We start from the raw sequence: 19,080 nt of genomic DNA on the forward strand, positions 1-19,080 counted from the left end.
ACCATCAAGCAGGTTGGCTGATTCTTCTCTAGCTTTATTTTTCTCGAGATCTTTCTTCCTTTTGAAACACTTTTTCCTTAAGTGACCCTCTTTCTTACAGTACCAGCAAGTCTTTGTTGTTAAGGATCCTTTTCTTGACTCTCCAGTCATAGGTTTATCCCTAGTGGCATTTCTATCCGCATGACCACTATCCTGCAGTCCCTCTGCAGGACTTGACCTATTATCCCTCTTAACTTCAAGATCCCTAGATCTAAGAGCTAACAACACATCTTCTAAAGTCAAAGAAGATCTACCATATTTAATTGTTGTTTTAATATCTTTATAAGCTTCTGGCAAAGAGTTTAACAAAATAATAGCTTGATTCTCATCAGAAATGTTTTCATCAGTATTAGCTAATTCTATTGTAATCACTTTAAATTCATCTAGATTTTCCTCTAGAGTTTTTGCAGGGTTCATTTTAAATCCAAACAACTGTTCTTTCAAAAATATTTTATTAGTTAGAGACTTAGTCATGTACAAGGACTTCAACTTAGACCATACCTTTGCAATTGATTCTTCTTCATTTACCTGGCGCAGGACATTGTCTGCTAGGCTGAGGATGATCAAGGAAAAAACCATCTCATCCATGTCCTGCCTTTCTTGGGAGGTCATGGAGAGTTACTTATCCTTTTCCTCCTTTATTTTCACCAGAGCCTTCGCGCACCGGTGTTGGACAAGCACTGCCTTCATCTTTTTCTGCCACATGCTAAAATCGCCATGGCCATCAAATTTATCTACTTCCAATTTAGATGGGGCCATATAGAAAAAAAAAATATAAGCAGGCTAAAAATAGGTTAATCAAGAATCAAACAAGATAAGCAGTCCTATTACACAAGCTCTAAATCTTTTAGACAAATCAGATTTTAAACACTGATTTTAAAGGAAAAACAATTTTGGATTTAAAACAAAATCAAGAATTCAATACAATATTAGCCAAACAGAAAAATTAACAACTAAACAAAGCAATGAATCACTCACTGGAAGTTCAATTCAGCCCTAATCTTGGTATTAACAACAAAAACTCAAGAATTTAGCAAACCAGTGGAACAAGATTAATAATCAGATTATCAAAATTGTGCATTCAAGATATACACTGCATAGTATTCAAGATAGATATGCTTGTTGTAGCCTAACTTGCATTTAATCGCAACAATAACTCAATTAGCAAGTAATCAGAATAAACGCAGACACAGAACACACACAACAGATATGATCGCGATACATAGAGCAAGGCGAGAAAAATTAAGGCACCGAATCAAAAAAAAAATAGTGAACTTACAGTCAGTCGGTGATCAAGATCGAACACCGATCTAAGTTACCTATTTCCAATATTGCTTTCGGTCGGATCTGGCGCAAATGTCCCCTTCAGACTTCACATCGGAATCGCGATCTTTCCTCAGATCGTTCAAGGCCAAGATACAAAACACCTTCGTTCTGCCTTCGAGTTCGCAAACCTCCCTTTCGTTCTTTCGTTCTTCCCAAATCCACAAGATCATATTCGATCCTCAAGATCTTGACAGGGCTCTGATACCACTTGTTAATGTATTAACCTTGTTTAATCGGCCAAACCAACCAAGAGCAAGCATAAATCGAGAAAAGTAAAAAACACAAGAACACAAAGCTTTTACGTGTTCGGATCAATAGATCCTACTCACGGTAGAAGCTCCGCCTCTAGTTAATCCACTATGAATGTTTTCGATTACAAGATTTTACATCGGCTTACAATAAAGAAATCAATATCAATATATAAGTACAACAGTATAGAATATAATATTGAAAACAAATACACTTTCAAGAACAAGAGAGAATCTATTTAACCTGATGTTGTGATCAAGACAAGTATCTGCGTTCTTATCAGTTTCAATCCCTCATGCCTCAAGCGATTTCCAACATAGATTAAACAATATCAACACTTACCAATAGATCTTACCAATAAGTCAATCAATCGAACAAGAGAAGGATTTTCAAGCGAGAAAGAGTCTCACTTTGAGTGTGCCAAACATAGGGTTTCAAGATGAGATGAATAGCAGATCTGTTACAATTAGGGCATGAAGCTGCCCTTATATAGCAGTAGGCAACTGGGATGGGCTGAGGCAAATCGCATGGGCCACACGAATATGGGCTTGGCTCATAAAAAAGATCTCGGCCCAATGGCTAATGGCCCACAAAATAATCAGCAGATCATATACACATTTAAATTTCAATTAAATGTAAGTAAGATGAAACCCAAATACATACATTAAAATGCAAACAGAAAGCACATAATTAAATATATGAAAATTCATTTTGAATCATATATCCTAACAGCTCTTATAGTACTTATTTGAACAGTAACATTACAGGTGCCAATTCCTTGAACGCAGGACCCAAAACCTTCGCAATTTTCCTCGTTTCGCCTTGGGAATCAATTATTCACTGCAACATTCATATCAGCATTTAAAAAATAAATCCAATTTCAGTGTTTTCCCCCTTCATTTTCATCTATTTCCCTTCGCCAGCAAGAAAGGGAAACGCAATCAAAGATGACATAAAACTTCCGTAATCTTCAAACAAAACTCTGCATGTACAAATGGGAGCTCCATACTATATACATCAGCCACTATAATTTCTTGATATCATATGTGTCAATATCAAAACAAGTAGATGAGGAGAAAACAAAATCAAACAACTCACTGGTGAACCACGAGCCCGATCCTTGTGCACTGAAGACATCTTTTTTCGGTGTTTGAAAATGAAGCCTTAGACACTGCAAATGGATATGGAAGAGCCACTAACCCATCTGTGAGCATTGGTTACAGAATCGGGTGAAGGTGGCACCTTGCCACTCTTCAACAACACAGCATCATCACCCTCAGGAGAAGGATGAGGCCATCTATGATTTAAGGGCTCTGAATTGTAAATTTGTTCCCCATTGTTCACCTCGTCTTTGTAATCTTGAATTTCCTTCAAAGCCTCCAGAACTTCATTCACGCTTGGCCTCATTTCCTTTTCGAGTTGTAGGCATCGAAAAGCCACCTCTGCCACTGATGTAGTCATCCTTTCGAATGAAGTGTTTGACTCATACCCAAGAGAAGGATCAATCAGCTCATTGAATGCACGGTTCTGGATTCGGTTTATTGCTAAGTTAGCCAAATTAATCTCATGCCTATGTCTGCTAATGTCAACGGCAGGCATGGATGATATGAGCTCAACGAGCACAACTCCAAAGCTATAAACGTCACTCCTATCAGTAAGTTGGTAAGATTGGTAATAGTCCGGATCAACATAGCCGGGAGTCCCCTGTGGAGCTGTAGAGACGTGTGTCACATCGGTTGGAAGGAGTCTTGAAAGCCCAAAATCAGCAACTTTGACAGAAAAATTGTTGTCGAGTAGTATGTTGTCAGTCTTGACATCGCGGTGGATGATATCTTTAGCGTGGAGGTAAGCCAATGCACTGGCAGTTTCCACGGCTATGCTCATCCGAATAGGCCATGTGAGCAAGCCATCCTTGGCTCGGTCGCCCTGGATGTGATCGGCCAGAGTGCCATTAGGAATGTACTCATAAACAAGCAACAGTTCCCGGCTGTGGCGTGAAGTGCAGCCGTAAAGGGAAACAAGATTGGGATGGCGCAGGCAGGTTAGGATTTCGACTTCATTCAGGAATTGCATCACGCGCCTCGAGTTGTGTTCGTATAGGCGTTTAACTGCCACTTCTCTTCCATCCTGAAGTATCCCTGGTTGAGAAGAGATCAACAATTGTGATTGGACATAATTCATATGCAGATTCTCAGATTTGATATTGTAAGTTTGGTAATGCGGTGACAAATATGAACAACTTTAAACCATCTTACCATGGTAGACAGTGCCAAAACCTCCATCTCCGAGTTCAGTGGAAGGATGGAAATTGTCTGTCGCTTGTTCAAGTTCAGCATATTTGAAGACAGGAACTCCAAAGAAGACACGGCTGAATTCAATTTCAGCTGAAGGATCGGCGGAAATGTTCCTTGACAACAGATGTGAAGAGACATACTTCCGTCTTTTGCATCGACGGATAATCAATACAATAATCAAGCAAATGGCAAGGACTCCGGAAGTGACTAAAGAACAAACAGGTGGTGGTCATCACCAACAAGAAAGATTCAGGGCAGAAACAGAACAATGAAAGAACAAATAGAGAAGTTATTTTAGAAGGTTTTCTTTACCTAAGGGAAGGATCAGTTTGAGGTTTGGCCCTGCAAGAAACAGCAGTTTAAACGAATTTTTAGGTAATAGTCTGATACATATTATTGCAGACTCTCCCTGATTGGCTCAAGCTTTTTGGGAGAAAGAGGCACCATGATATTGCTGAAGACGGAGAAGTAACAGTTGGCATAGCTGTAAGATTCATGTGCAGGTGTAGTAGAGAAGTACCCTTTTTTTTTGCTGTGCAGTGAAATCCTCGGTTGATGGTCTGGCATAGGCCTCCTCTCCTGTGACATTTGCGACAATCCTCGGACACTAGCAAGTCGATATAATAGGTACCTTTCAATAGTTCTAATAGATCTTCATCGTTCTCACCAGGTTCAGTTTCACTTTTATATAGCCCCGGAGTCAAAGGCAGCTGAATGGTGTCGCAGCCATGAAAAGAATTGGCAGAAGCAGAAAAGTTGTGATGATCATCTATTGGATGCTTGTTGTAGTACAAATAGAAATCATCACAGGCTGTGTAGTTGAAATACTCAGCATGTGCTGGAGGGCTAAGTGGAGAGCTTTTCCTGCACTTGAAGACGGTGAGATTGTGAGGGATAGTGAAGGAAATAAAAGGAGAGTCGGGTAAGCTGAAATTCCTTAAGCCACTGCAATCGCCGGCACGTAAACGTTTTGTGAACTCTGGGTCATGGACGACTGTAACACGGCCGTAACCGCTGTGCCTGGATAAGATGTCAGTTATCGTAAATTTTTCTTCACTTCCAAAATTGATAAATGATTTACGATCTTCGTGATCAGAGCAAAACACAGTGCACAGCCCGCACTGGGGATTGGAGATATTGGAGAAAGGAAAATAAAGCGGTGGTCCTGAATTTCCGCAGGGAAACGACTCGGGACAGGTAATCTTGATATTATTGTTGTTGTTATCAAGAGCAGAAACAGCGGGATGAGACAGGAAATACAAGGCCACAAACGGAAAGAAAGAAACAGCCGCCATCGATCTGAACTTTCTAGGCAGCCAAACGCCAACTGTTCACTGCAATTTAATTGGGCAAAGGAGGATGGGAATTAGAATACAAGAATCGCTAAATATGCATGTTTGAGATGATGAAATAATGAAGGAATTTGCAGCTCAAGCACGGCAGTGAATTGACCCCGAAGACTTCGTCCCAATCACCATAAAGCATCCCATTGCCTAGCTACGCTAGAAAATCCAATCCAACGGGGGAGCAGGAGTTTGAGTATTTTAAAGGAGAAATTCATACTAAAAAAAAGAACTCAAATGTGGAGAAAAGCTTCCAATTATATTCTACAACAACCTAGCATTGGTCATCAATTATGGTCAAGGTACTTGGGAAGAATCGTGCCTGGTCAAACTATTTGTGCTATACAAGTAAAAATTTGAAAATAATTTAGAAAAATTAAAATAAATCACGTGTGAGAAATAGTTAAGATAAATTATCTTTTTTACTCTTATCTTTTATTTTAATTGCTTACTCAAAACGTTGTCCTCCTTTTGGGGGTTTAGAGGAACCTTAGAGTTTTACTAGAAGTAATGAAATTAAATATCATATATGGATAAGGATGCGACTCTTTACTTTGATAGAATGAGTTTAGATTATAAAATTAGGATAGTCTTTTTTGTTTTATAAATTTTATCAATTATGCATCAATTTTAATAGGATAAATTTCAGAATCCCGACATAGAGTTGTATCGGGACCACACCTTGAAATGTATCAATGTCTTGTGGTCAAATTCGAGATCAAATTTAAATATTATATATGTTAAATCTTGTAAAATTATAGCTCAAGCTTTGAAAAATAAGCCAGAAAATATGAATAAGGAGGATTGTAAATGGCTTCTGACTACACACTTTTTAACTGAAGATTTTCAAGTATGATCTAATTTTAAAATACAAGTGTAAAGTAGTTTTAATGTTGTGATTCTTTACGGTTACATGTCTCAAATGATAATTTTTTTTTATTCTCATATCGAAAATAATCTATCAAGGCTCTCAAAATAGAGTTAAATCTTCGATGCCTCATTGCACGAGTAGTAAGTCTCATAGAGATATTATTTATAAAATTGTAATAAATATCAATTTATTTATTTTTGATGTTTATTGTCCAATATAATTTTTTTGATAATTTTATATATAATTTCCAAAAGGGAGGAAAATAATGTAATCCACCTGATATGGAGAAAACCTTTTTTGAAACTCGAAAGAAGAATGAAAAGTTGGTTCAGCCTGAAACTAAATAAAAACATGCATGTTCTACTACTTTAAATTTTATTAAAGTTTCTTTGAGCAGTATTCTCTCATTGAATTTTAAGTCTTTAAATTTTGTAGGATCAAATATTAGAGATCATTTAAGAAAAGCCAATACTTTCTAATATTGAGGTAATTGAAAAATATTTTGGAGTGCAACGTCACAGCCATGTGTTTGGCTATGGGGGTGGAATCAAATGGAAAAACTTCAAAGATCCTAGTAAAAAGAAGATGGAAGAGCTTCAAACTAAACTTAATGACAAGGATGAAGAAAATTGCACCCTAAAGAGACACATTGTAGAGTTTGTAGAGAGATTGCGAAGGGTTGAATATTTCATGCAACAAAATCCAAATGTTTCAACTGAATTTCCCCCATCTACTCTTGACGAAGATGTCCATGAGATTCTATTCACTTCATAGTTTTGTAGGGATTTTTTTTTTTTTATGACTTTGACATAAAACTATTTTTAGATGCATGATTACTTTTGGTCCTAAAGTTTTTTTTTTTTCTTTTATTGAATAGTTTTAAATTTTTGCAGTACAATGTTCAAAGCTAGACCATATGAAAGTGTTCCTTCCTGACCAAAAGAAAACGATCGGAGGCAGGATTGCAGCGGCAGGGTGCGGGCTCTGACGATAGGTTTGTGCGGGGGATGGCTGGCACCTGCAAGCACTCTGATGCTCAAGTGAGTAAGAGAGTAAGGAAAAGCCCGTGTATCAGTAGGTTAGAGGTCAGAACATACGTTGGCTCTGAGAAAAGCTGGTTGATATAGGGGGAAGAGACGTCATTTTGTATGCATGCATCGTGCATTTGTAGGTGATGGGACTAACTATTCAGCGCTGGTGGAGGTTCCCAAGTGGAAGCATGGTGGGACGGGATCCGCCATTAATGAGGATGGGATTTGAGGAGGCCGCGCGGATACCCAGTAGGGATTGCAATGATGCCGTGGAAGGCTGGCACTAGGCCGAGGTTGGGTCCAGGGGGAGGACCAAGATTGAGCCCAATGAGAGGGTAGAGATTGGGCCTAAGAAGAGGGCCGAGACTGGGCCCGGACGGTCCATAGCCCCCCAGGTCAGATGTTCGAGTAACGAGCGTTCGAGCTAGAAAAGGAAGGCCTGGGCGATTTTTGCTGCATGTACTAGTTTGGAGAGTTGGATCAAAATGTGACCGAGGCAGTCGACCGAGCTAACCTCAACTTTGCTTAAATGGTGACCCTGGAGTCATTCGAGGTCGACCTGACCTCGAAAGCGAAGTGGTTTTATCCGTGTGCTGACCCGTAATATGGTTGGCTTCGAGATTCAAGGCGTTCCACCTATGGAATGAGGGTGTTATCTGGGTAATAACTGTCGATTCTTTCGATGTGTGACAGGTGGAAGCTTTGTGACGATAGATCCGTGGGATGTGTCATAGGCACTCTTCGACGATCCTTATAAAGATCCCTTTTTAGGTGAGGGTTTCCTAGCTTTCTTAGTGATAGGACGAAGGAGGCAGGCACGGGGGGTTTTGGTAGACTTTGTGAGCGATAGCCTACTCAATTGCTCTTGGACCTGCTTACTTTGTAGGGCGAATGGCTTCTGCGTATCACAAGAAAGATATTAGGGAAGAGATGGACTTGCTTCGCAAGGAAGGAGATAAGGTTGCGTCGGGTCTCGCTCCGAAGGATAAAGCAGTTGGAAGGGCCTTAGCTGTGCCGGTACCTGTTGCTTCTACTACGTAACCCGCTGCTATGGTGGCTACTACCATGGCTTCGGGCGTTGGCTCCGGGGAGCCTAACATTTCTGAAGAGCTGGCTCGGTATAAGAAGCATCAAAATGGTGGTGACGGGGAAGCTCAATCACCCAGTGGTTCGAATCTTGCCAGGAGTGGTAGCCGTTTGGTTTTATTTGAGGACCCATAGTTTGAAGTGACATCTTCATTAACACCTATCTTGATCTGTTGTTGAAACAGGGGGAGATTCCCAGGTGTTGGTTCGCCGGTCGCATTTCATCAGGTCGAGCACCAGGCGTTCCAACTTGGCACGGATTGTCATCTGCTCGAGGTGAGGGTGGCGACTCACTTTTTTCGAGATCAAGGTGAATTACAAAGAAGAATTGTGCTAGGCTCAGGAGTCAATAAGTGGAAAGGTTAAGAGGGCAATGGAGACGTCTACTGTCTAGGAAAAAAAGCAGATTGATGAGGTCGATCATACAGTTGGTGTTCTCCAGGTTCAGTTGGATGCTGCTAGCGTGAAACTGAAGAAGCTGGAGGCGGAGGTGGCGTTAGCCAAATCTGAGGTGACGACGACGAGGATGAGAGCGAGGGCCGAGGTGGCTATTGCTCAGTTCGAGATGGCAAGGGCAAAGACGGAAGCGGAGGAGTCGAGAAAGGAAGGGTATGAAAATGCCCTATTTGATGACCGAGCTGCTTTCCTAGAGTTAGATCTTTCGGGTTTTGGTTTTCTCAAGGAAAGTCTATTCAAGCTGTAATTTTGTGTGGTAACATAGGTTTTTGGAGTTCATCTTGTAATTTTGTTGAGTGCTTCTTGGTTAATAACAAATCGCGCTTCTTTCCCTATCATGAGGCTTTGTTCCTGTCTTTCTCTTCATGTATATCTTGCTTGGTCCTTGCGGTTTTGGTGTCCTGACTAGTTTTTCGTGCCTGTAACTTTGGTCCGTGGGATAGGGTCGAGCTGCCACTTCGTCGAGGGGTTCGACACCTTGCCTTTTGGGTTTTTTCTTTAGCGGCCTTATTTATTTGGCGGGGCTCCATGGGCTCCAGGAATCGAGATGTCGCCTATAGGCATGAAAGGGTCCATTGCCCTGGGCAGGGCAGGTCCGTCAGGTTGCTCACTACGGGACACGAGGGATTTCGTTAGCCATCGGTCAGCTATTAGGTGCCTCATGCGATGCCTATTTATATGCAATGTCCCTGTGTGTGCACGTCCTTTACTTTCATTTTAGAACCCATCCTCTGTCTTGGGATTCTTATTTCGACATTCGATTGCTCCACCTAATCGGTTAGTCTACTCGTAGATGGCTATCTCCACTTCGAGTTCCGCCCGCCCGTATGATTGGGTAAACGAGAAGGTTGCTCGAATCGTGTCAAAGTTCTCTATTAATTTATCTTTGGGCGCGGTAAGGGGGAAGGTCGCCTCCTTGAGCGGAGAGGGAAATGAGAAGGGTGCGGAAAATGAGGTTCGGGGGAAAAAGTTTGTCTGCCTCCCTTGTGGCCAAGAGGAGCGTGTCTGTCATTTGGCCCCGAACTCCAGGTTTCTATATATGTACGAGGTGCTATTTATGAGGCTACAGTTGTGGCTTCCTCTGACCGAGTTTCAAAGTTTGGTATTGGAGGTGATGAATGTTACCCTGACGCAGCTGCACCCAAACAGTTGGGGCTTCATCCACGATTTTATGGTACTGACGGAGTTTCTTGGTCGCAAACTTAACAAGGCGGTCTTCTTCCACTACTATCACTGGAAAGAGGCCTACCAGAGTGGTTGGATTTCTCTAACCAGCCGTATGGTGAAATCAGTGCTGAAGGCCTTTACTACGTCCTTCAAGCATTTTAAGGATGGCTTCTTCAAGGTGGGCTTGAGCGAGGAAGAGCTTAGTTTTTTCCTAGACAAGGATGGTAAGGAGAAATACCCATTGTTCTGGAAGTCGAAACCAAATCCTCCTTTAAAGGTGGAGTATGGAAGTCTCGATCTAGAGGACCAAGCCTTGGCGGATGCTTTCATGCTTTCCCCCCAGCTCGAATCTACAAAGCTCATGGAACTGGGAGAGGATCCTCGGGCTTTGGCCTAGTATATGGGTACATTGTCGTTGTGTGTCTGCGTTTTGCTTTATTTCAATGATGGCTCTTATCGAGACTTTGTGTTTCAGGGCAAAGGGGGTCGGGTTTAACGACGAAGGAAGTGGAGAGGAGCACGAAGGAAAAAGGTGCCGGGGTGTCGTCTGGGGCACTTGTAAGTAAGGCAAAAGCCACTGCTACGAAGTCAAGGAGTCTCATTCATGCTCGACCGATTGCCGCAGTTGCCGCTGACATCCCTTCCCCACAGGAGGTCAAGAAGATGCCTTTCTAGTGAAAAAGATGTCGAGTAGCTGTCGAATTGGGGTTTTCTAATCAAGCTCCCAACGCGTCGAGCTCTCTGAGCCAAGTTTCTAATGCACCAAGCTCTTCAGGTCCTGAGCCGACTATCGATGCTACAAGCCCTTCAGGTTCAAATCCACTTACTAGTGCCTCAAGCTAGTCAAGCTCGGATCGGGTTGATAGCAAGGCGATAATTTCCCTATTGGTGCGTGCTCTGAGGCCAGGCTTGTGGGGTTGTGATGACTCCTAGGATGATCCTCGGAGTCTCTAGAGCCATGTCTTTTAACAGGGGAAATTTATCCAGGACCAACTCCTCATGGACACCGATCGGAAAAGGCTCGCCTCTCTTGGGGAAGAGGGGTTGTATCGACAGGTAGAGATGTTGCAACTGCGCACTGTCAGTGCCACTCACTTGTTATGTATGGAGTCAAAACTAAAGAAAGCTAAGGCTAAAGCTGACTCTAACAGCCTTTATGGACTGGCTACTTCAGTCGATGAAGAGGTGGAGAAGCTAGCGTCTAGGTATTTGAGAGTGGCCGGCTAGAGGGACGAGGCTCGGGGGGAATTGGTCAAACTGGTCGACTTGTGGATCTGGGCTCGGAGGATCCAGTTGTTTAGGGCGAAGCTTTAGAGGAGGTTCGGGGGGTGGCCGATCGAGCAGAGGGAGGTGCCAAGCAATAAGGTGGGGCTCTGGATTCTACTTAGTTGGATCAGCCTACCGTCGATCCTTAGGGAGGCTCTTACTTCTTTTGATTTCATTCTATGTAACTGGCTAACATTGTGACCCTAGCTTTGTTTAAATAAATGAGATATTTTCGAATATGACTCGGCTTACCCTTCTTTCTTTTCGCCTTGCTTTTCCTTGTTGTCGCTATAGGCCCGGTATTGGGGCGCTGAGGTTGATCGATACCTATGGGTTAACGGGATGCGGGGTGACTCTATCCTATCCTTGATTTTCTTTGGGATGCCCAAATGCGGCTGTTTGGGCGTCATGTTGGGAGAACGTGCAGGACACGAAGTTCGGAGCGCTTTAATAGAGATGAGGTGTTTCTCTGGGAGATGCGTCGGTTCCCTGGGGCAAGGTATTGACTGCTTGGGTACGTGGCTCTATTTCAATGGTGGCTTTTCTATCGGTGAATGAGGGGCATTAATGTTGAAACGAGTGGCGTTATCATAGGCGAGGTGGATGACGCTTGGCATTCCTTATTTCGCCTATAAAAAGGGGTTGTTTCTGCTTCCTTTTGTGTATCCTCTACTTAGTGCCTGAGCATCTTTCTTTTAGTTGGATATCTTGGGGTCTGATGGCTGGTGATGTCAAATCAAGTCGAGATTTTGTCGGTCCACAATACTATCTCTGGCGGCAACGTGGCCGATTCAGGCGATGTGCTAACGGTTGGTAGTTCTAGGTGGTCGCGATACGAGGGCTGATTTACTCCTTAGCCTTGAAGAGGTCGCCCTTTATCGCCTTCGCCTTCCTTCCTTCCCTCTAATTTCGGGTTCTCTGGGGTCAACGATAATCACGCTAGTGTTGTCACATTTCTTGGACCTCACTACAGAGTTCTTGCTCATGCCTTCACTTGTGTGGGTTTGCATCACTAAAGTATGGCTTGCTGGGGTGTCATTTAGCCAGAGCATGGCCGAGGGGGCCTCTAGCCGATATCTGCCCCGAGTTATCAACTCTAGCACCAGTCATGCTATTAATGTCAGTCTTTTGGGGGCTCGTGCTGGAAAGCTGCTAGGGGCTCTATGAAGGATGGGCGTTCGACAGTTGGGTCAACCTTGTTGTGCTAAGGCTTGATTAGGTGTGTTAGTCTTATTGTACTAAGACTTGATTAGTGTAAAATATTAAGCTAGTTTTGGTTGCATTTTTATCGTAAGTGGACCACTGAAAGTGTAATAAAAGATCTTGTATTGTGGACATGCTTTGTAATGGAATGGAGTAATGAAATGAAAGTTTTCCGAGTATGAGTACCTTGCACTTTTCCTTTGCTTTTGTTTGCTGCAATGCTTGACCGCCTAATTGTTGTGAGTATCAAACAATTTAGGGTTGCTGCATCCTCCTACTTTGCTGTGGGCTTTGGCGAGACCGACAAAGCTTTTGATTTGCTTTTATTTGAAGAGGCTCCATGTTGTTTTTAAGTAATAAAGAAAGGGAAATACTAAGGTGACTCGCAAAGCAGACCAAGGTAACTCGAGGTCCGCCAGGGCTTGTTTCTTATAAAGCTTTGTTGGGGATAGGCTGAGGTAACTCGAGGCCAAAGGCGGCAAACCGAGGTAACTCGAGGGTCGCTGGGGCTTGTTTGTTACAAAGCCTTGTTAGAGATAGGCCAAGGTAACTCGAGGCCAAAGGCAACAGACCGAGGTAACTCGAGGTCCATCGGGGCTTATTTGTTACAAAGCCTTGTTGGAGATAGGCCGAGGTAACTCGAGGCCAAAGGCGACAAACCGAGGTAACTTGAGGTCCGCCGAGGCTTGTTTGTTACAAAGATTTGTTAAAGATAGGCCAAATTAACTCGAGGCCAAAGGCGGCAGACCGAGGTAACTCGAGGTTCATGGGGGCTTGTTTATTACAAAGCTTTGAAGGAGATAGGCCGAGGTAACTCAAGATCCACTGGGCTTGTTTGTTACAAAGCTTTGTTGGAGATAGGCCGAGGTAACTCGAGGCTAAAAGTGGAAAACCGAGGTAACTCGAGGTACGCGGGGGCTTGTTTGTTACAAAGCCTTGTTGGAGATAGGTCAAGGTAACTCCAGGCCAAAGATGGCAGACTAAGGTAACTCGAGATCTGTCAGGGCTCGTTTGTTACAAAGCTTTGTTAGAGATAAGCCGAGGTAACTCAAGGCCAAAGGCGACAAATCGAGGTAACTCGAGGTCCATTGGGGCTTGTTTGTTAGTGATAGGCCGAAGTAACTCAAGGCTAAAGGCGATAAACCAAGGTAACTCAAGGTTCGCCGAGGCTTGTTTGTTACAAAGCCTTGTTAGAGATAGGCTAAGGTAACTCAAGGCCAAAGGCGAAAGATCGAGGTAACTCGAGATACGCCGGGGCTTGTTTGTTACAAAGCCTTGTTGGAGATAGGCCGAGGTAACTCAAGGCCAAAGGCGGCAAACCGAGATAACTCGAGGTCTGTCAGGGCTTGTTTGTTACAAAGCTTCGTTGGAGATAGGCCGAGGTAACTCAAGGCCAAAGGTGGCAGACCGAGGTAACTCGAGGTCCGTTGGGGCTTGTTTGTTATAAAGCTTTGATAGAGATAGGCCGAGGTAACTCAAGGCCAAAGGTGGCAGACTGAGGTAACTCAAGATCAATGATAAAAGAGAAAAACTTTGGGTCTGGACCCCTATAAGGATTTAATGAGTAATAGAAGAAAGTATATTTATCTGAGTGATATAAGAAAATAGCCGCTTAGCTATAATACTTCTGTCGGCTGGCAGCGTTCCATGATCTGGTCAAGGGTCTTCTTGAGAGTTCGACCAAGTGGTAGGCTCCTGCACCAAGGTTGTTGGTAACTCGGTAAGGACCCTTCCAGTTGGCGCTGAGTTTTCCTTGGGAAGGTTGTTTTCTTAGGCCTTCAATCTTCCTTAGGACCAAGTCTCCTTCCTAGAATCGTCTCAGATGAACTCTTTTGTTATATTTTCGAGCTGCCTTTTGCTTGACGGCCTGTTCACAAATTTGGGCCCGATCTCAGATTTCCTGGACAAGGTTGAGGTTGACTCGTTATTCTTCATTGTTGGTGTCTTCTTGAAAATACGACCGCCTGGGGCTGGGTTCCTTAATCTTGACCGGGATCATAGCTTATGACCCGTAAGTGAGTCGAAAAGGTGTAACGACCCGCTCACTATAAGGCGTCACCGGTGAATAATTGCCCTGATTACTCACCCGATAAACCACAACTAAAGGGTTGGACTATGTTTCAATAGGAAATGCCCTAGGTGAGAACTAGGCTTCGTCCTTCCCCTTGCTCCACTCGAGGAATCGGTCCCCAACACAGACAAGAAAACACAGCGGATCGGGACTCGAAACTCGAGTGAGTTTCACCTTTCACCAGCTCGCCTCATCGCAAGCTAAAGGTGACCCAAGCACAAAGCTAGCACAACAAACATCCAATGAGTACTGGGAATTTACGCGAAGATACCTTTTTTTATCTTTACTCGATCTGAAACTTGGCTCTACTAACTAAAGCCATATACATCACGCAATCTCACAAACACCTCTCACACTACGATGAATACAACAACTAGATACATTTGGCACTCATCAACAATTACATTTAATCACAGTATTGCATACATGAATATACCACATACAATTACAAGAGATTATACAACCAACATCTCGGGCAACAATGCTAGTTGCCACATCATCCTCGCTATGCCATCCCTACTTGCCTCTGGACTTGCAACATCTACAACATAAGGTAAACCTCATGAGTCATAAAAACTTAGTAAGGGTGCAATGTATAAGTAAATGGAACATAAGAGAGCATGTAATACAAAATGCAATGCAAATGGGTAATCTTCTGTGCCCTCATAACCTTCATAGGTTAAGGCATCGACCAACCTTTCCCACCACTAGTCTTCCATATGGCCATAGGTACACGAGAACACATATCATGCAAATGTGACCACTACATGCAACTCATAAATAAACACTTACAAATTCAAGCAAAATCCCACCACTTGGGATCATCCCTTACCTAGCTCAAAGACTCTCCTGCCTTGGCACGAACTCTAACCTGAACCTCGAACTCTTCTAAGATCACCGCCTTCCCGGTTAACTCCAGATGCCACACAAACCCATTCACATTAGGCATTAATTCAAAGCCTATGATTTTGACACACACCGCAAAATCATTCATCAACACTACATCCAAACAACACCAACCATGACATAAACTAGCCATCAACAAATTTCCAAACAACCCCACCCAAGGGTTTAATCCAACAAATAATTATTCTTCAATAACTTGCTTAATGCGGGTAATTTGGGAAGAAATATTAATTTACCTCGAGTCATTTGAGAAGAAAACTAACTAAACGACCACACCGGCCTTGCCCCTTGAGCAGCCACTTGTATCCAAAATCCCATTTTAGAGTCTCTAGCACGCTCCTCGAGCCCCAAATTAATTTTCAGGAAATTTTGGCTATTTTTTCCTATTTTTCCTCAATTTTTTTTATTTTCTTTTCTTATTTTTCTTTTTCTTTTATTTTTTTTCTTTTCTCTTCACCTTCTTCTCCCTTCTCCCGTGCACGCTCCTTCTTCTTCCTTTGTGCGTCTGGCCCGCCTGCAACCGAGCATGGCCGCTGCTACGGGTCACCACGCCATCGCCGGCCGACACTGCCGACTGCAGCACCTCCGCCGTCACCGAAGCCTTCCACCGCGAGCGCCAATGGTCGCGGCTGTTGCTTCCAGCGTCGCCCTCGCCGCTGCAACTAGCCACGATCCCCGGCCCAAACGGCCTCCCACCGACGCTCATCGACGCCTCCAGCTGCACCCACGGCTCTGGAACCGCCAAGCGCCATTACTTGGCCATTGCTGCTGCTTGGCCCCTGACTCAGATCGTCAGCCATGGCAGCCTTCCGAGCTGCCGCCACTCTCGGCCACCAACGCTAGCTGCTACTTCGTCGGCCACCATCGGCCATCTCGCTCACACCAATCTCTCTCTTTCAATCTTACTCCCTGATTCTCTCTTTCTCCCTCCAATGCTCTGCCCGAGCTTTCAAAATGAAGAAATAATTTTTTCAAATTAATTGGCCACTGATTCACACTTGGCCACCAAGTTTCTTACGTACATATATATATAAATATCACACTTAATCCCTCTAATTCTCATTAATTGCACTTGAAAATTTCTTAATTTCACTTAAGGAATTTGATAATTTAACTTAAGGATCTATTAATTACACTTGGACCCTCCAATACCTTAATTTAATTACCCTTAAGCCATTCAAAATATCGATTTATCAAAAATTAATTGCTGGCACTTACTCAGGAACATAGATTTCGTCCATGTGACTACACGGGACTTTTATTCTACCCGAAAACACTTCAGGGTTGCCTTATTCGCAAAATCGGACCACCCCTAGGATCCCCTCAGCTTCCCAAAAGTCTCTTATGACTATTCGGTATTAGCACTCATTCAGGTTTATATAGAATTTATTTCAAAAATTATTTCCGATCGGACTGCTTCCAACATCATTATCCTCACTTTGAGACACTCACCAATCTCTTTCCCTCTTCCTTGAACATCCAACTCCCGGAGCACTCCCTACCGCCAATTTAGCAAATTTAATTAATTAATTTCTTGAAATTGACCCTTGGGCTTCCCGGACCACCCGAGGTCCTTTCAAAATCACATGAAATTATTTATTTTCACTACCATGTAATATGGGGTATTACAAAAGGCATTTCCTCGATCAAGATCTGTGCGGTGGTGTGGTACGACCATAATACTATGGAGAGTTCTCCTAGCCAGGCTCATTTAGCGCCGGCAAAAGTCCTGGAGCTTGTCATTGGTGAATTTAATGTTGTTGTCTAAGCTGAGCACCCCAGGGAGGCCGTATCGGCAAACGATATTCTTTCAAATCAATTTTTAGATTCTTTCGACAGTGATTGTAGCCATGGGCTTGGCTTCAATCCATTTTGTGAAGCAGTCGATTGCTACTACCATAAACTTAAGTTGTCATGCTGCTGTTCAAAAGGGTTCGAGGATGTCTATCCCCCATTTGTAAAATGGCCAAGGGTTGCCGAGGTTGTGAAGTTCTTTAGGCTTTGAACAATGCGCGTTTGCGAACCTCTGGCACTTGTCACAATGTTTTAGATAGGCCAGGCAGTCGTTCCTCATCATTGGCCAATAGTATCCGTCTCTCAGTATTTTTGCTGCCAAGGATCGCTTGTCGATGTGGCCTCCACATACCCCTTCGTGAATCTCGGCCATGATGTAGGTGTACTAGTCGAGGTTGACACATTTGAGAAGTGGCATGGAGTAACCTCTTCGGTATAGTTGGTTCTTGAGTAAGGTAAAGTAGCAAGCTGTTCTTCTGAGTTTCTTGGCTTCTTTCAGCGTTAGCAGGGAGCGTCCCATTTTGTAGGAATCAGATGATAGGGTTCCCCAGAATTTCGGCGCCGCCTCTACTATTTGTATGTTAGGAAGATCGACGGTGGGTAAATCCAAGGCTTTCTGTATGACTGACTGGTTGTTTCCAGGTTTCTTGGTGCTAGCAAGTTTTGAGAGCAGATTTGCTCGGGCGTTTTGTTCTCTAGGGATATATTCAATTTGAAAATAGTCGAAAGATTTACCCAGGGTTCTAACCTTGTGGAGGTATCGGCCAAGCTGTGGCTCTTTTGTCTGGAATTCGCCCTTGACTTGATTGGTCACCAGTTGGGAATCGCTTTTAGCGATTAATCGAGATGCCCCGATTTCCTTTGCCGGGCTTAATCCGGCTATAAGGGCCTCATACTCTGCTTGGTTGTTGGTTGCTTTGAAGTTGAAGCGAAGTGACTGTTCGAGTATCAACCTGCTGGGTCCTTCTAAGATGATCCCAGCTCTGCTTCCTTTTATGTTAGAGGCTCCATCGACAAACAATATCCAAGGGCTGGCTTCGGGTTTTGATCAAGGAGAGAAAGTTCAGTACAGAAATCAGAGAGTGCTTGGAATTTGATGTGCTTACGTGGCTAGTATTGTATGCCGAACTCGGAGAGCTCGACTGACCATGCGATCATCCTTCCTGAAAGCTCTGGCTTCTAGAGTATTTGTCGGATCGGTTAATCAGTCTGGACCATGATCTGATAGCTTTGGAAATACACCATGAGCTTTCGGGCCGCCATCACCAATGCTAGCACTAACTTCTCGATCTTTTGGTAGTGTAATTCGACTCCTTGAAAGGTTTTGTTGATGAAGTATACTGGCTGTTGTGTTTTACCTTCCTCCCTGACCAGTACTGCACTAAGGGCATTAGCGGTGACGGAGAGGTAGAGTGAAAGTTCCTCTCTAGGCTCTGGTCTTGAAAGGGTGGAGGGGGCTGCTAGGAAGGTTTTTAGCTCCTGAAAGGCGATTCCGCACTCTTTCGTCTACTGGAACTCGACTGACTTTTTTAGGCATTGGAAGAATGGTTTCTCTCGGTCGGCCGATTTTAAGAGGAAGCGGGATAAAGCCGTTATTCGACCTGTTAGTTGTTAGACCTTTTTTAGGCTGGCAGGACTACGCATTGTGAGAATGGCTTCACATTTTTCAGGGTTAGCTTGAATTCCTCGGCTGGTTAACATGAATCCCAGGAACTTGCCGGCTTGCACTGCGAAGGCACACTTATACGGGTTAAGCCTCATGTTGTGCTACCGGAGTTGTGTGAAGATTTCAATTAGGTCCGAGAAGTGGTCCTATTTTTCTGAAGTCTTTACCACCATGTCATGTATATAGACTTCGATGTTCTGGCCAATCTATTTGGCGAATACTTTGTTCATCAGTCGTTGATATGTTGTGCCTGCATTCTTTAGTTCAATGGCATGACCCGATAACAAAAGTTGGCATTCTTTGTGATGAATG

General features: G+C 43.5%; 3 protein-coding genes across 3 annotated transcripts in view; all 3 read right to left on the reverse strand.

Moving 5' to 3' along the window:
* Positions 1 to 2,274: 2,274 nt before the first annotated feature.
* Positions 2,275 to 19,080, reverse strand: part of LOC127806253 (LEAF RUST 10 DISEASE-RESISTANCE LOCUS RECEPTOR-LIKE PROTEIN KINASE-like 1.1) — a 34,132-nt gene continuing 17,326 nt past the window's right edge. Inside the window, exon 5 of the transcript XR_008024378.1 lies at positions 2,275 to 2,412. The gene's annotated coding sequence lies outside the window, so the exon portion shown is untranslated. The remainder of the gene's footprint in view (positions 2,413 to 19,080) is intronic.
* Positions 2,563 to 5,442, reverse strand: LOC127806252 (LEAF RUST 10 DISEASE-RESISTANCE LOCUS RECEPTOR-LIKE PROTEIN KINASE-like 1.1). The gene is made up of 4 exons (XM_052343432.1): positions 4,429 to 5,442; positions 4,221 to 4,250; positions 3,870 to 4,115; positions 2,563 to 3,752 (listed from the first exon to the last, which is right to left on the reverse strand). Exons 1-4 carry the CDS (start codon positions 5,201 to 5,203, stop codon positions 2,779 to 2,781), a joined length of 2,025 nt encoding a protein of 674 aa, XP_052199392.1. The 5' UTR covers positions 5,204 to 5,442; the 3' UTR covers positions 2,563 to 2,778.
* LOC127805529 (uncharacterized) lies at positions 17,488 to 18,863 on the reverse strand. The gene is made up of 3 exons (XM_052342291.1): positions 18,720 to 18,863; positions 18,461 to 18,581; positions 17,488 to 18,092 (listed from the first exon to the last, which is right to left on the reverse strand). The coding sequence occupies exons 1-3, from the start codon at positions 18,861 to 18,863 to the stop codon at positions 17,488 to 17,490; spliced, it is 870 nt and encodes a 289-aa protein (XP_052198251.1).

Source organism: Diospyros lotus, chromosome 7 (genome assembly GCF_014633365.1).
Source record: "Diospyros lotus cultivar Yz01 chromosome 7, ASM1463336v1, whole genome shotgun sequence".
Taxonomy (NCBI): domain Eukaryota; kingdom Viridiplantae; phylum Streptophyta; class Magnoliopsida; order Ericales; family Ebenaceae; genus Diospyros; species Diospyros lotus.

Excerpts from the sequence above, each read along its gene's own strand:
- LOC127806252 (XM_052343432.1), bottom strand. The coding sequence starts at position 5,203 with ATGGCGGCTGTTTCTTTCTTTCCGTTTGTGGCCTTGTATTTCCTGTCT. Across the intron at positions 4,251-4,428 it reads CTGCACAGCAAAAAAAAAGG|GGCCAAACCTCAAACTGATC; the intron begins GTACTTCTCTAC and ends TGTTTCTTGCAG. Across the intron at positions 4,116-4,220 it reads CAAACTGATCCTTCCCTTAG|TCACTTCCGGAGTCCTTGCC; the intron begins GTAAAGAAAACC and ends TTTGTTCTTTAG.
- LOC127805529 (XM_052342291.1), bottom strand. The coding sequence starts at position 18,863 with ATGAGGCTTAACCCGTATAAGTGTGCCTTCGCAGTGCAAGCCGGCAAG. Across the intron at positions 18,582-18,719 it reads GTCCTGCCAGCCTAAAAAAG|GAGCTAAAAACCTTCCTAGC; the intron begins GTCTAACAACTA and ends ATCGCCTTTCAG. Across the intron at positions 18,093-18,460 it reads AGTACTGGTCAGGGAGGAAG|GAAGCAGAGCTGGGATCATC; the intron begins GTAAAACACAAC and ends CTAACATAAAAG.